This window comes from Enoplosus armatus, chromosome 9 (genome assembly GCF_043641665.1).
Source record: "Enoplosus armatus isolate fEnoArm2 chromosome 9, fEnoArm2.hap1, whole genome shotgun sequence".
Classification (NCBI taxonomy): Eukaryota; Metazoa; Chordata; class Actinopteri; order Centrarchiformes; family Enoplosidae; genus Enoplosus; species Enoplosus armatus.
This window is the reverse complement of record NC_092188.1, coordinates 17,966,334-17,982,923: the sequence shown is the minus strand read 5'-3', so window position 1 is coordinate 17,982,923 and position 16,590 is coordinate 17,966,334. Positions and strand designations below refer to the sequence as shown.

Here is a 16,590-nt window from a genome sequence, read left to right as displayed (position 1 = left end):
TATCGTTAATGTGGGAGCAGTTCGGTTTGTAAAGGTAGAACGAGCTAGATTAATATCAAGCTGTCCACAGAAACATGTAAAATGAGATTTTCACAAAGCACTACAATGCATTTCATTGAGCTGGCAAGGACCCAATAAATACAGAATAAAATGTAACTCCCAAAATACAAAGGCCATAAAGTACTACTGCTTTTACAGTGCAAATAAATCTCAAGGCATTACAATTATAAATATCATATGTGTTACTATTTTGCCTCCACAGTTGAATTATGTTTTCTGAATATTTGGCCGAAGGACAACAGTCCCATTGCCCTCTCTGCTGTCTTATAATTAGACAAGATTAGAGCAGCATCAAGCTGTTTTCTCCCATTTATTCTCCCAAGGGAGAGCAGGGGTAGGGGGAGGTTTACCATGTCTAGCCAACTAACCTTGGACACAGAACAGAAAGATGCAAAATTATGATCATCTGGAAAGCAGATTTGCACTTTAGAGTGGAATTGTAGGTAAGGAGCAAATGTTTTTTTTAAATCCAAACAGTCAGTTAACTAGTTTGAAATACACGTATTAATAAATGAATAGTATGTCATTCTGATGCAAGTTATTTTTTAGTGGGGAATGATGAAAGCAGAAGTCAGTTCCCACACAAACGCTCTGGTTTAAGGTTTCAGCACCATGGACAGCTCTCACACTGGAAGTTACTGAGAAGCAGCGGCCGTTCTGGCTTCTCCTCAAACCCACAGCGAGGCTCGGAGTTAATTTATTAGGCTTCCTCATGAACTGACCCCGCTGACTTCACGCTAATAAATCCTGTCAATACTAGGGCACAGGATATTGATTTCTATGGAGGTCAGTGCAGGTACAACCATTAAGTGGGAAATATTCAAACCCGAAGTTATGCACATAATTGATTTAAACCTCACCTGATATCCAAGCCCTTTTCAAACCGCTTTCAGACAGAAAAAACTTTCATTTGCTTTGCTATTCCAAGCTATGAGAATCCAGAGACTATCCTGGTGGGAAAAGGGAAGCCAACAGCTCTTCAAGAACCCCTATCTGAATGTGTTACAGACCGGAGGATGTTCATTCAATTTGCAATCACGGCCTCTCACTTCACTGCTCCCCCTTTTTCTTTTCCTCTCCGTTTCAAAGTAGAGGTCGGTGACTCTTCCAAAGCTAGATGGCAGAAGAGCCCCACTGCAGCTGAGCTGCGCTTTGCTCCGTCATCATCCCATCTTTGCATTGCAAATCGCCCAGTCCCATCACTCCCAATAACTGCTCCGCTCGATCTCCGAAATGAAAATCAGAGTTATGGTGAGATTGCCTACCAGGCGAATTTCTTTCATCAGCTTTCGGGACGGGATGCTGCCTGTCTGAATCTCACCTAACACTCCCGCCCCTCACCCCACCTCTCACATAAACCACATGCGGTCATTAACAGAGTTCATTTCTTTCTCAGGATTTACATCCTACCCATAAAGACGTGCCTCCTCCTCTCTTTGCCACCCACACCTCACTGTTCCCACTTCGTGATTTGTTACCCACACATCAGCCACATCATACTTCCACAGGACGCTCTCTCTCACCACAGCCCCCCCCCCCCCACCCCACCACCACCACCACCTTTTCTCTCTCACTCTGCGTGCTTCAATTGCCGATCGATAAAGGCAGCATTCAAATGGTAGGCTAGACTCCTCGGCCGGTTTACAGGGATTTAAAAGGAAAAGATGTTGAACAGCAGATGCGAGAGCGCGGCACCAGAGATCCTCACACTTGATGCCCCTCTCAGCAGAGATGGTTGAGCCCTCGTCCAGGTTGCTGTGGTCCTCTCCTAAAATTCAGTCTTGCTCACTTCTCTCCTATCAGCTGACATAACGCGGCGGGCGGCTCTGCCTGTTTCTCCTCTGAGAAGGGAGAGGGAATCTACTTCCACCCAACAGAAAGAACATTTAGGCTGTAGGTTACATGTGTTAGTTTGCGAGCATGAAGGGGATTTACAGAGACGGATACTACGACGGATCTATTGAACTACGGGACATTTTCAACAGGAGATGCGTTAAATGTGGCCAAGGGGACTTTGTTCAAGCCAAAACGATGAGGATTAGGACGGGAATTGTTTTTTGGAATCTCATCTTTTCACTGATGTTCACTTGTGTGAAAGGTACGAGCCACTGCAGCAATCCTCTGTGTTTTCTGATGCGCTTGTGGTGTGCCTGTGTGTGTGTGTGTGTGTGTGTGCGTGCGTGCGTGCGTGCAGGGCGAGGAATCAAAAAGCTTTAACGTTACAGACGTGCGCAAAATAGGCTACCACGCTTTACTGGATGGAGTTTTAAGGGACGCATTTTCAGCGGTTTTGCGCTCAATGCAGGCTTTGACTGAGTCGCTCAATAGATATTCTTGCGGTAGCCTACGCTCCTTCTAATAGCCTACGTGAGCTGCTTTGCTTAGTAGGGTAACTAGTGAAGTGTTGAGGCGCAAGTGCATGCACTGCAGATTTCCTGTAGGATGTTAAGAGACTCGTTTATTTAGGCTAGAGCAGTCCGCGTTTTCTCCTTTCTGGGTCGAGTTTTCAAGTATTTATGTGGGATTCTGCGTCAGGCCAATTGCTCACCAGAAATGTTACTGGAACCATTTGGTTTGGGGGGGGGTGGGGGGGGGGGGCAATTAGTAGCGTGGAACCAATTTGTCCACTGGTGTTTATCGGACTTGCCAGTGCAGGCAGGTGTAAGGTGGGCTTGTTAGTATTCCAGGGGCTCTGTCTCAGGGTCTGTCCATCTCAATACTCGCTCTAGCTTGTGAGGTAACCGCTGGTTCCATTTTTTTTCTTACATGCATCAGCTAATTTTATTCAGACCAAGGAAAATCTCAGCACTACTGAAATGTCACTTTTCTCATACAGTTTTTTTCCAACTATATGAAGCAACAAAATCCCCCCCAGACTTTGTGCTTAACTTTCTCCAACCTCTGTTTTTCTACCCCTTGTTTACCACGGTCATTTGGTTCATGCTATTTACATACTTCAGCTTCTGTAAAAGTAATGTCAAAGCAATTGTTGCTCATTTACCACACTGCGGCTATCATGTGCTCATCCATTGTCCACTGACATTTAAACAGCATTTACAGAAAACTAATAAAAAATCAGTCGCTTGCTTGTCAGTTACATGTTGATTATAAACACTGAGCATAAGTGTGTGTGTTTCTCACTGTTTGTGTGCGTGTGTGTGTGTCTTACATATAATGTTAATGTATTCTCATTTCCAACTCAAATTAAAACCAAAGAAAAAAGGCAAATCCAATTTCAACCCTCAAAATGTTTTTCTTCTCAATGTGTTTGTGTGTATGCCAGGGACGTTGTGTGTGTGTGTGTGTGTGTGTGTGTGCGTGTGAGAGTGAGAGAGTGCGTGGCTGTTTATTTGTTGAATGCATGTACGTGTGTCTGAGTATGGGCTCTCACAGATTTCAATTTACATGCAGATTGTTCACCCTGTGAGTAATTCTCATGTCTGTCTATTGGGGGTGGATGAAATGTGCAGCATGCAGAGTAGCAGCGCCCACCAAGAATGAGCCAAGTCGCGCCGAGCAGAGTCGGGCGCAGTGCTGTTTCATCACCACCCACATTGTGGCAATGTCAAACCTTGAGGCCACTGCCAATCCTCCTAGTTCTGTTACTTATTAGGGAGCCAGCCAGCCAGGAATTGGGGAGGAAGGGAGGAAAGGAGGAGGAGGATGCCTAGGTCTTCTTTTGGAAAAAAAAAGGGAAGGAAATAGTGGCACAGATCAAGGCGAGGAGGAGGAAGAACCATGGAACAGCTGTTGTTCCTCTGCTCTGACAACTGACACAATGTTTGCAGAAGTAAAAAGATATATACTAGATCTGGCCTGTGACTCACTTCTCCTGCTAAGATAATGATGCTGTAAAAAAAAAAAAAAGCCCCTCTATCTAGCAAAGTTTTTTTACAACACCGGTTTGCTAGAGGTGCTTTTTCATATTAGATTATTTTTGAGCCAGGATCCTGCGCGTGGGCGGTGCACAGTTCTGATTCTCTGTTCACAAAGTTGTCTCAGTCACCTGTCTGATTCCTGGCACTCTACACATATCATGAGGTGCAATTTAGTGAAATGAAGCAACTTAGTTTTGGAATTAATAAAACGTGCATGATGATGATGATTTGGAAAAGAAAAAAAAAGGATTCTTTCCCATTGCAGCAGTCCACTACCAACCAACCGGGGACATCCACTGCAACTGTGTGGATCCCAAATTTAGGAAGCTAAATTTTAGGGACTGCATTTTTTCTTTTTTCAAACCGAGCAAAAGACAAGAGACTGAGTCAAATACAAATTGAATTTTACACTGACTATGAGCACTGTATCTTCTCTTCAGTACAACAGCTGCTTTTGCACTTTTTTTTACTCGTGACAATCACATCGCATTGCATTCATCAATCGGACAAAGATCAATCAAGTTCACAATAATGAAACAGTCACAAAGCTGAGAGAACCCCATTCTTATGACACACACTTGTATAAGCAGTGGATGACATGTGAGAGAGCAGAGATGTTGATGATCCAGATTGGAGTTATGGCCACAGCTTCCTGGATCTGCCCTTTATATCCTTTATGGCTATTTGAATATTTATTATTGAAACTGCATGAGTGTTACGTAACTTTACATTTTTACCTTTTATATCCATTTCAAATGATACTTGGCAGATCAGAATCTACTCAACAGTTTCTGTCTTTTGGGGCTTCTTTATACGGGACATACGTATACGTAGTGACCTGGAAAGGAAAAGCAGGAGGGGACATGACCGTCATGGGAAGACAACACAAGAGAGGACACACACACTGCAGCACTGACATTAGCACATCAAATGACAGTGCACGATTAATGATAGTGAGCAGATTGTTGGAAGTTGTCCATCTGTTGTTTCCCCCCACTATTGTTTTTTTGTGATTACGCAGTATTTCTCAAATTTCCTTCTAGCTTGTTAAAGTGTAGATTTTTTTAAAACTTTATACCAGGCAGTCACTAATTGCTGGTAATCAGGTGGGTTCAGCACCGACAGTAATCTGGCCACTGAGCCCTTGATGAAGACTTTCTCTCAATGTGATTATGTAAACAGGCTGGAAAGGCTGCTGGGGCTAATCAGGATTACAATTTGTCTGTGTAATTATACACTATCTACAGGGAATTTGGGGCATTATCCCACTGCCCCTCAGGTTCGTGATCACCACAACAGTAGAAGAAGAAGAGCAGAAAAAGTGGACAGTGTCCAGAAGAATCACCTGGGTTCATTTGGAGCAGGAAGGAACAATTCACAATTTTCCAGGATTCAGGAACTTGGAACAGTAACAATTTTACTCCCTGGATTCCTGATGCCTCTTTTAGTGCTGACATCTCACTGGATAGCCTTAGTGGTGTACCAAAGTACTGCTCGGCTCACCCACTGGCCTCGCGCCCATGGCTTTAGGTCTGGGCCAGGCTCTTAGACGTTGCTGACAGGTCCCTGCGAAGGTTGGATATAGTGTGCTGGTTCTGATTAAGTCAATTCTTCTCAGGTATCAGTTTTAATATAAGCAGTACTCTTGGGGGAGAGAGATTGGCAATATCTTGTCTTCAGGAAGAAAAATAGCTTGCCGTTTGTTGAGATTAAATGTAATGGGTTGAGGAGAGGCTGCTTTCCAGAGTCAAGGCTACAGATTCAAGGTGGACTGTCTTCTGAACCTCGGGTGCCATTTTCAGACAGGATTAAACTCTGTTAACTGTCTGGAGGCATATTCGCTGATAAAAAAAAAAGTGTGCATTTATTTAGCCTTATCCAGGCAGCGTCTGGAAAACCTGGCAAGTGAGGAATCTGCAATCACATTGTATTTGGGATAAATGTATGCAATAACAGTGAGGTGTAGCTAATAAACCAGTAACTTTATTGCTGCATATGAAATTCTATATGCATTTCCTATGTGTTCATTGAAGCACAATGGTATCCATACCATTGGACTGTAATCTTGTTGAGAATGGCATCCACAGTTATACTATATTTCCAGTTTTATTCACTTAATAACCTGTGACCATGGCATACCCACGTACCTTACCTTCATGAATCTTTCTTCTCAGTGACTGCTGCTGCTCTTGTTTGTGTGTGCAGCTGTCGACTGGATTTTTGATATGTGACAGCAGAGCAGGCAGGGGCGAAGCACGGTCAGGGAAACAAAGTGGGGTGATGTGAAGGTAATTGAGGAGGTAGACTGCTCAGTGGAGGTTGCTGTGATTCCACAGCATATTCAACAGCAATTAAAATGATATGTGAGGATAGCTTAACAGATACCTGTTTAGACTCTCAAATACACCACTGTGCTATCAGTGTTGAGGAGGCCGCACTGGGGATCTAGTTAGAAAATAGACCCAGACAGGCAGACCGTACAATCTCAGCCTGTGAGATGCTCTCAGATCAGCGTTTTTGGAAATTACTGATTTCTTCATAAATGCTATATTGCGGCTAATTTCACAATTGACTTGACTGTTCTTAAGTTTTTTAGCCTCTTCTGTGTGGAAAAAAGTAGCAAAAATATCCTCTCTCATGCATCATACTGAACACGAGAAAATATATTCGGGCCTCTGCTGTGCATACAGAAAAATAAATAATTGATTGACTAATCATTTGATTTTAGGGTTCATGCTGTGTACATTGGCCTTTGGTCCTGGCCTGTGGAGCTGCATTTATTAAAGCAGCAGTTTAAAATCAGGTCTAATTTTGGTCATGAGAGCATTATCAAGGTCACACAGCGTCACTGATAGGAAGAAGCTGAACCTAGGCCAAGCCAATATCATCGAACTGCAGTGGCAGCAGTTTTAGACCCGCAGTTTCAGTCCAACCTGTGGAATCTAAAAGCAATGAGAGCATCAGCAGGTTAGAACTGACGGCAGAAAAACAAGGAACGTATTAGCCTCTTTATTGTGCCACCTACTGACAATGAATGTTACAACTGTGGTGTTTTTAATTGTCTTTTTGATACTTGCTATGTGTGTGTGTATACTCATTTGATGTTTAACCTGCAAAATGTAAACCTTTTTTACAACTCAAGCATATTTCCTACTGAATACGAGAGAGTATAGTTCACACAGCTTGGAGTGTCCTTGTGTGTCCTCTATCTTCCAGGTTTCATGGGAGGGGAATGAAGGGGGTCTTATCGACGTTTTATTTGTTGAAAAAAAAATGAGGAAAACAACAAAGGGATGATGCAGAGGCCAAAAGAAAATTAGCAATGTATGTTGACTAAAACTTGATTAGAGCTGCAGTGAATAGTTAATTAATCGATGATTGAATAATATTTGCTGGTTCCAGCTTCTCATATGTGAAGATTTGAAGCTTTACTTTGCCATGGATGATAGTAAATTTTGGGATTTGGACTGTTGAATAAAGACTTTTGAAGACATCATCTTGGCTGTGGGAAATTATGACGGATATTTTTCACAATTAATTGACATTTTATAGACAAAACCATCAGTTGAGGAAATAATCGGCAGATCAATTTATAATGAAGATACTTGTTATTTGCAGCTTCTAACTTGTTACTAAAATAATTTACATATCGGTTGTTATTATTATTATAAGGAGTATTTAATCTGCGCTGCCTCCAGGTGATGCAAAATTGCAGCAGCTATTATTTTCTATCAACATGTCTACATCAGCAGGTCCAATCATTACTTTTCTCTCCTACAGGCGGAGCTGGTCAGCATGTATAGAACTGATCTAACAATTTCTGCAGCCAGCTAAATGTTAACAAGGCGATTTGAAAGTTTGTGATTGAGTTTCATGGCCTTCCATGAGGTGCTTTGCATCTAAAAAAACGTGTCCTCACTGTGTGAACAGGTTGTTAACTGGAAGAAGATGTTTACTTGGAAAGTGAAAAACAGCCAGAATTGTTTCAGCCTCTGCTGTTGTCTTTAGATAGAAAAAGACAGGTTCTTATTCAGTGCTTCTTTCCTTTTCCCTTTTCGGGGAAAGTGAAGTGTTGATGTTATTGTTTGTTTGGAAGATTGGAGGCTAGAGAGACAGGCGTCCTATTAGATGTGTTGTTGGCTCACAGTTTTGTGTTGTACAGCAGCTCTCACAGTGGTGGCCTGGCATCAGGTGCAATATGGCTCAGTAGCACTTTGAGGAGGTATTGGTGTCTAGCCATAAAATACTGTATCTGCTGGGAGGTAGCTAAAGCACCAGCAGCATACAGACGTTGGGAAACAGTTATTATACTTGGCTACACAGACACAAAACTTCTGTTATTTCCTTGTGCAATGGTGTGTGTGTTTGTGCACATGCCAGTTGCGTTTCATTGTGGCAGTGTATTTGATTTTAGTATTTTTCACCTCAGTGGCTGGCAATTTAAAACCACCAAATGGAATATTTCAGAACCCTTTTCCAAATTGCAGTGACACACTCATGAGGTAATAGTCATTCTCTAGAAAGCCTCTTTTCTGTTTCTGTTGTATAGAGCCCATTTCCCTTTCATCAAGCATGCAGACAAGCATGGTGAGGGGCTGCGATTATGTACATTCTATCAGTATGAATTGTGAAGGTGCAGCACAGCCATGCAGATAAAATCCCTCTCTTTGGGGACATCAATTTAAGATTTCTGTCTACTAAGGTTGCTGTCTAGGCCCTAGCAGTCATCATTGTTGCATTCCTGGTTGTGCTGATGAAAAATTATTTTCTCTTCCCTCCACATTTTATGTCTGTGGCTCAGAGTACAGCTTGTCATAGATCTAAGAGAAAAGTGCTTGGATTTCTAAAAACAAAATTACCTCTAAAGATAACTCCTAAGTGCTGCTGCAACTCTGATTTGATATGGTGCAGACCCGCAAGATTCATGATCTGAAGGTATGACAGCAGACAAGCAACAAAAGGTTTTTTTTCTTCTCTGTCTTGCGCGTTTCCTCTGATCAATGGTTATGTCCAATGTTCAACATAATCTATAATTTTAATTTCCTTTTCCTTTTTCTCGACTTTACAAAATCAATACTCAGCAAAACAAAGGGGTGTGTATGTATGAAACTACTGTTTCTCTTTGTTGTGTTTTGTAAGTTGTGTTGAGTTGATACTTTGCAGCGAATGAAGCTTTCCAGGAGGTTTCTGTTGACCTTTGTTTTGCTCGGTAAGGGCTCTATCTTTCCGGTCGGAGCTCTGTAACCAGGCCTCGGTGATGGATATCTCTATATTGGCTGACTCACCTTTAAGGTCAGGTGCAAATCAATGCAGGGTTTTTTTTGTATCCTAACTTTGATTGCTAGGAGTGGTGCCGTTGCCTCACCTTCTGTTTGTTATAGGCCATCATCACGAGCAATAATGAAATGCCATCCGCAAGAAGATGTGTCCTTGACTAAGCATACACTACAGTCAATCGTGAGGAAATGGAGTATCAAGCTGAGAAAGAGAAAATAATAAATTCCAAAAATAAGTCGAGAAGAGGAGCTTGAAAGCGCATAGCTCAGTAGGCTTGTGGATATTGGGCTTAGGATTTGTTTGAAGAAAGATGCTGTGATTTACGAAGGGTGAAGGCAAAATACTTTCCATGCATAGATCGACTGGTGGTCGAAGTGGTGATCAAAGCAGGGCTCATTTCTTTCTAAAAGCCTGAAATTATGCATTTTAGTATTATTTAGTTATTCATGTAATGATGTATGTTTAGCCACATTGCTGTGAATATTTATACACTGCATTTGCATTTAAGTCAGTTACTTTTTTTCTAATTTGTGATGGTTGATACGCTGACCCTCACATCCTTATACAGTCACTATTAATTAGACATACTGTATATTTATTATAGAAGTATTTATATATATATATATGTATATATATATATATATATATATATATATATATATATATATATATACATAAATATATATGTACAGTGGCTTGCAAAAGTATTCAGCCCCCTTGAACTTTTCCACATTTTGTCACGTTACGACCACAAATCTAAATATATTTTATTGGAATTTTATGTGAAAGACCAACACAAAGTGGCACACAATTGTGAAGTAGAAAGAAAATTATATATGATTTAAAAAAAAATTTACAAATAAAAAACTGAAAAGTACGGTGTGCAAAAGTATTCAGCCCCCTTTTCTCTGAGTGTAACCAATTGCCTTCAGAAGTTGCCTGATGATTGCTGAATGATCGAATGTTGACCTAATGACTAAATAGAGTCCACCTGTGTGTAATCTAATCTGAGTACAAATACAGCTGTTCTGTGACAGCCTCAGAGGTTTGTTAAGAGAATATTGGGGAGCAAACAGCATCATGATGTCCAAGGAACACACCAGACAGGTCAGGGATAAAGTTGTGGAGAAGTTTAAAGCAGGGTTAGGCTATAAAAAGATTTCCCAAGCTTTGAACATCTCACGGAGCGCTGTTCAATCCATCATCTGGAAATGGAAATTGTATGGCACAACTGCAAACCTACCAAGACACGGCCGTCCACCTAAACTTACAGGCCGAACAAGGAGAGCACTGATCAGAGATGCAGCCAAGAGGCCCATGGTGACTCTCGACGAACTGCAGAGATCCACAGCTCAGGTGGGGGAATCTGTCCACAGGACAACTATTAGTCAAATCTGGCCTTTATGGAAGAGTGGCAAGAAGAAAGCCATTGTTAAAAGAAAACCATAAGAAGTCCCATTTGCAGTTTGCCAGAAGCCATATGGGAGACACAGCAAACATGTGGAAGAAGGTGCTCTGGTCAGATGAGACCAAAATTGAACTTTTTGGCCTAAATGCAAAACGCTATGTGTGGCGGAAAACTAACACTGCACATCACTCTAAACACACCATCCCCACTGTCAAACATGGCGGTGGCAGCATCATGCTCTGGGGGTGCTTCTCTTCAGCAGGGACAGGGAAGATGGTCAGAGTTGATGGGAAGATGGATGGAGCCAAATACAGGGCAATCTTGGAAGAAAACCTGTTGGAGTCTGCAAAAGACTTGAGACTGGGGCGGAGATTCACCTTCCAGCAGGACAACGACCCTAAACATAAAGCCAGGGCTACAATGGAATGGTTTAAAACAAAACATATTCATGTGTTAGAATGGCCCAGTCAAAGTCCAGACCTAAATCCAATCGAGAATCTGTGGCAAGATCTGAAAACTGCCGTTCACAAACGCTCTCCATCTAATCTGACTGAGCTTGAGCTGTTTTGCAAGGAAGAATGGGCAAAAATTTCAGTCTCTCGATGTGCAAAGCTGGTAGAGACATACCCCAAAAGACTTGCAGCTGTAATTGCAGCAAAAGGCGGTTCCACAAAGTATTGACTCAGGGGGGCTGAATACTTTTGCACACCGTACTTTTCAGTTTTTTATTTGTAAATTTTTTTTTCAATCATGTATAATTTTCTTTCTACTTCACAATTGTGTGCCACTTTGTGTTGGTCTTTCACATAAAATTCCAATAAAATATATTTCTGTTTGTGGTCGTAACGTGACAAAATGTGGAAAAGTTCAAGGGGGCTGAATACTTTTGCAAGCCACTGTATATATACATATGTACATGTATATGTATTTATATCAACTCATACACACTGTGTGCATTGCAAGACCTTTTGGGTCTCTACTTAACACTACTATCTTTCAAAAGAAAAACCCACCGGGTGCATTTGCTATTTAAATAGCAGGCACTGGTTAAAAAGTCATAAAGAATCCTAAATGAAGCTTAAACACAGTAGTAATAATACATAATAACATAATACTTTAATGAGTTCTACCACTGTGTAGTAGAAAAGCATTCTGTGAAAAGCTCAGCTTTTTAAAGAGAAGAAGTGTAATTTTCCTTTGAAACATAAACATCTCATGAGGGTGTCAGAGCTCAGAGGCAGAAAGAACAAGTCCTCCTCTACTTTCTTTGGTCTCTAGGCTCAGTGCATGACACAGGCACACACTGGCTACAATAACACCAGCATTGGGCTATTCTTACAAAGTGATTATTCAGGTGTGACTGACACAGCAGTAGTTCAGGTGGTAGAGCATGTTGACAATTCGTCATATGTTGGCTCTTCCTGTCCACTTGTCCAACCTGTTCCAGATGTGTGTGGAGAAAAAAATGTAAATCGCTTAGGTCAAAAGCATCTGCCAAATGACAGTGTTGATGTAGCATCCTTTCACCTGACACTGCAGACTTGTTAAAGTGTTGTCCCATTGTCCAATAGACCTTCCCAAATGCCCTTGCAAAGAGCCCTGCAGCTGATGTCCTCTTGCTGTGGTGTTTGTCCACACATCACATTGATGTTTAGACATGTTATTTGTGAAGACTCTTTGATAAATTATGCATCAATGTTGTTGCTTTACAGATGGTCACTGTTCACAAGTAACCACTGTCCAAAGAATTCTTGAAATCTTTCCCTCACACCTTAAACAATGAAGTTTACACTGACTGGTGCCAAAGGGGGGCGCTACAACATTTCTTTAATTGCCAGTACATTGAATGCCATTCATCAGGGCACACAAACTTTCATTTCAATATTACTCTGATTGCTCTGAGCCACAGGATTTTGTTAGATTAGATAAACATTATTGTCTCATAGGAAAAATTGCTTTGGACATGCACGCTGCCTCATAAACTGGGGACAATAGACAGTCGATAAAAGACAAATACAGCACAATGGACAGCAGATAAATTCAATGCACTTTAAGGACAATATAGCAAATGGAACACAATAAATTTGCCAAACTAAATGCTGCAGTTTTTCATCAGAATTCAACTGTTTCACTGCCAGGGGAAGAAAAGAGTTTGTCTGGCAGTTAAATCGGCCCTGCGGGATCCTGAAGCAACTACCTGAAGGGAGCAGGTCAGACTCTGAGTGTTTATTTTCCGAGCCTGTTTAATGACGGCCTGTTCAAAAAACGGTCGATGGGGATGGGCAATCTCTCATAACCATCAGCAATCATCCATTACCCAATGGTCTGTTTGTCACTCATGATAATTTGGATGGTAGTAAATGACTCCTCCTCCCCTCTCCCCGCTGCACATAATCATTTCTCTTTATGGCCCAACTACAAATCTGTATTAATGGTGAAGGACAGGCTATTGGCTGTTTACTTGTTTAGGGGGCACCTATCCCTTCATACACAAGTCCATGATCTGGAAGGCCAAAATGTTTTCTCTCATTTTCTTCCATGCTTAAAGTAAACATTAAATAATCTATTTAGCCCACAGCAAATTCTATAATAGGATACCTGCTATGATGCGTAATGCATTTTGTTTACAAAATCAATCTTATTTTCCACACAGGGTACATCCCTGTGGTTCATTAACCAAACCAAAATCTCTGTATTCACTGGGCAAGTAAGAAAAAAAATCACATTCAGTAGTCTTGTTTAGCCCTTTGCATTAATGAGAGGCTCTGCAAGGCCAACAACACATATAAATATGCATGTACTCACACTCCTTCAATTCAGACTGACAAAGAGACAAACACCTTCAGAAATCTCATCAGGGTGGGAGACAACTGCCATTTTCCTGTCTGTGTTTTGTTCTCTGCAAGTATAACAATCAGTTATAAGCGTCAAAGGTGTGGTGCGGTGAAAAAGGTGGTATTTGTGTGTATTTCCAAGAGGCCAGGGGTGAATGTAACTATTCGAGGAACAGCTGGGACCGTTCTTGAGCTGTCAGCCAGCCTTGCTGCACGCTGAGGCCCCTGTTTGTGCCAGGCTTGTGTGTTATGATACTGATTCATATTTCTGAACCGCATTTTCCCCACTGTGCAATCACAGCATGTTGTTAATTTGGTTTCTCATCACAATTTATGGTCGGTGCTGCAGTGTGGCGCTAACATGGGGTCGGAGAAAACCCCGGGGAGTGCGTTTTACAATTGAAGTGATGATGGAGGTCGGAGCAGGCTACTAAGCGGTGACAGAGGAATTCAAAGAAGACATACTGCAGGTGTAAGTGCTAAACGGATTGAATGTATGTCCCCTCTCCTGTACAAGGATGTACATGTTGCCATCGCGTTTTCCTTTGAAGAAATAAGATGAATGTTTACAATGTTCTTTTTATAGATACAGCTTTCATGGAGATGACAGTGCTTAACATATTACAAGCTCCTATGATTCACAGAATTGAAAAGGGGGATTCTAATTCATAAGCTTATCGGAAAAAAATGGAAAAACAAGGAGGGCAATAGATAATGGTGGGGGGAGTAGAGTTGCGGAGCAGGAAGGGAGAGAGGGATAAAGAAAGGGAGGAAACAATTGGCTGAAGAGGCAGTGAATGAAAAAGGTGAGTGAGATGAAGAGAGGGTGAGAGTTGCAGGGAGTATGAAGGATGAAAGAAATACATAGATCTGAGAAGGAGAAAGAGGAGAGAGAGAAATAGGAAATATCTTGGCAATGAGCGTCTGTTATGTCATCTTCGAGACATCAGAACAATCAGCCACACAAACACTGCTGAGCAGATCACACAAACAGCATTACTCTGAATAGTTCACAGCATTAGTCATCTAATGTCAAACACTGAAATATTCCAGGGTCTAATAGAGCTACATGGGTGCTGTCCTTGTTGTAGTTATAAACTCTGTATGATACAAGAGAGCCTCAAAGAAAAGCAGAAATACTTGACTTTTGTTTTCTAAAACTGTGTGGGTCTAATTGCTACTGAGCCCAACACAAGGTTTAGAGGCTTTTCTCTCTGCTCTGTTGATATCCTCAACCATGATTGCTTCAGGTTTATGTTTTCCTACAATGGTTAGCCACAGTTACAGAATTGTGCGGTAACGTCACCACAACTCAAGTCTAGTTTACTTGGTTTGCACTCATGGTCATGTAGGAGTAATTAAAACTGCATGTCTCTGGTTTCATATATTTTTCACTTGGCTGTTCTCACTCCAACAGACATCAAATCCAGAACAGTGTTAGTAGTAATGATTCTGTTGTAATATTTAAAGGGGTAATCCAGCAATAATGCAATGTCAAAAAAAACTAATTAACTTCCAAAACACAGGATCCTACATTTCCTATAATGCAACTAAATAGCATCTTTCATTACCTCCCTGCCTCCTAAATGTTCACTTCTTTCAAACCCTGTTAAAAAGTTTAAGGATGCTGGTTACATCATCAGGTTTTTATTTTCGGACTTTAGAAAACTCCTAGACTTTAGTAGACATTAAACTGTTTCCACAGGCTGAGTGGAACTGAACTGAACTTCATATGTAAAATTGGTGGAGTGCCCCTTTAAATAAATGCTTAAATGTTTGTAAAAAATGTTGCACTTTACCTTTTAAATAATATCAAAAAATGTATTTTAGAAAAATGAATTCGTTCATTCATTCATTCATTGTGTTCATAAAAATGGAAGAGGTGACTTTCCAAGATAAATAATAGACTGAAGCTGAACATCAGCTTTCAAATATTGTGTTGTCATGCCTTCCTGCCCTCATAATTATCTGATCCTTCTGCTCTTACTGAAGTTAATTAAGTCTAAACTGTAACTACATCAGCAACTGCTTGTGGGCTCACCTTCAGTAATGGACATGTCGTCCTTAAAATTCTTTTTCAAGGCCAAAATCAAGGCGATGTGGATCCGACATCTAACTGGTAGACCCTCTATCAGATCATTACACTCAAGAATGTGTGATGATTTCAGGTAAATGATCAGGGGGAATTGAAACATGCAACAAAGCTTTGCTGCCAAGAAATAACAAATATCACAGTAGAATGCTGTCACATTGCAATTACTCATCTGTCATCAAAAGTTCACACAGTCAGACTCACAGCTTGGTTGGATCAGTGAAGAGGGCTGTCATGGTAATTACGATATTCCTGCGAGTACTTGAAAGCAGCAATAATGCACATTGTCACAGGTTGTATCGTGTTGACCTTGTAGGTGGTGCATCAATGCTGCAAATTTGCCATGATTCCCCTGTTTGCTCAATGGTGGCGGAAATAATTGCAACTTAGACATGTGACAAACCTCGGCAGGAATCTTCCCCCACTACATTCAGAGCAGCAGCCACATCATAAACCTGTATGGGCATGATATATATCGTATCTATAACTGTATCTATAAATAGGTCAGGCCACTTGATCACTGGATACAGGAGTAGTGAGGTGGTCTCAGGGGCAGGTCAGTTATCAGGACAATAGGTGGAGATATACTGTACTGTCAGGGACTCTGGGTCAGGGCCCCTGTAAGTATAATATCCTGAAGGTGTTGCAAGATGTAAAGATTGTGGGAAAATGTTCCAGAGGATCATCACGTTTTTGACAACAGACTTGTTGTTTTTTTGTGAAATATAAACAGCTGCCAGGCTTTGTCCAAAAATAATGAAACAGCTTGACAAGTGCAAAATTAATTATCAGAGTTTAACATTTTGACAGTTTGCTCACATCAGTTTTTAAGAAGGCGTACATATTATTGGGAAAATTAGTGCTGTTTGTCCAGTTAGAGGCCATTGGAATTGCATAGCTGCCAAGTGATCTTGGTGTTTTCCTGACCCCCCCCCCCACCCCCCACCCCCACCCCCACACTGCAGTGCGTGTGTGTGGCCAACACTATGCAAAACATCCTTTACCTACCAAGTGTGAAAAGCTAATTACACTAGGAGTAAA

At 41.3% G+C, this 16,590-nt stretch overlaps 1 protein-coding gene across 1 annotated transcript in view; it reads left to right on the top strand.

Moving 5' to 3' along the window:
• Positions 1-1,980: 1,980 nt before the first annotated feature.
• The window catches only part of LOC139289917 (CUB and sushi domain-containing protein 3-like), a 201,014-nt gene continuing 186,404 nt past the window's right edge, over positions 1,981-16,590 (top strand). Inside the window, exon 1 of the mRNA XM_070911585.1 lies at positions 1,981-2,158. Coding sequence (XP_070767686.1) covers positions 1,981-2,158 — 178 coding nt within the window. The remainder of the gene's footprint in view (positions 2,159-16,590) is intronic.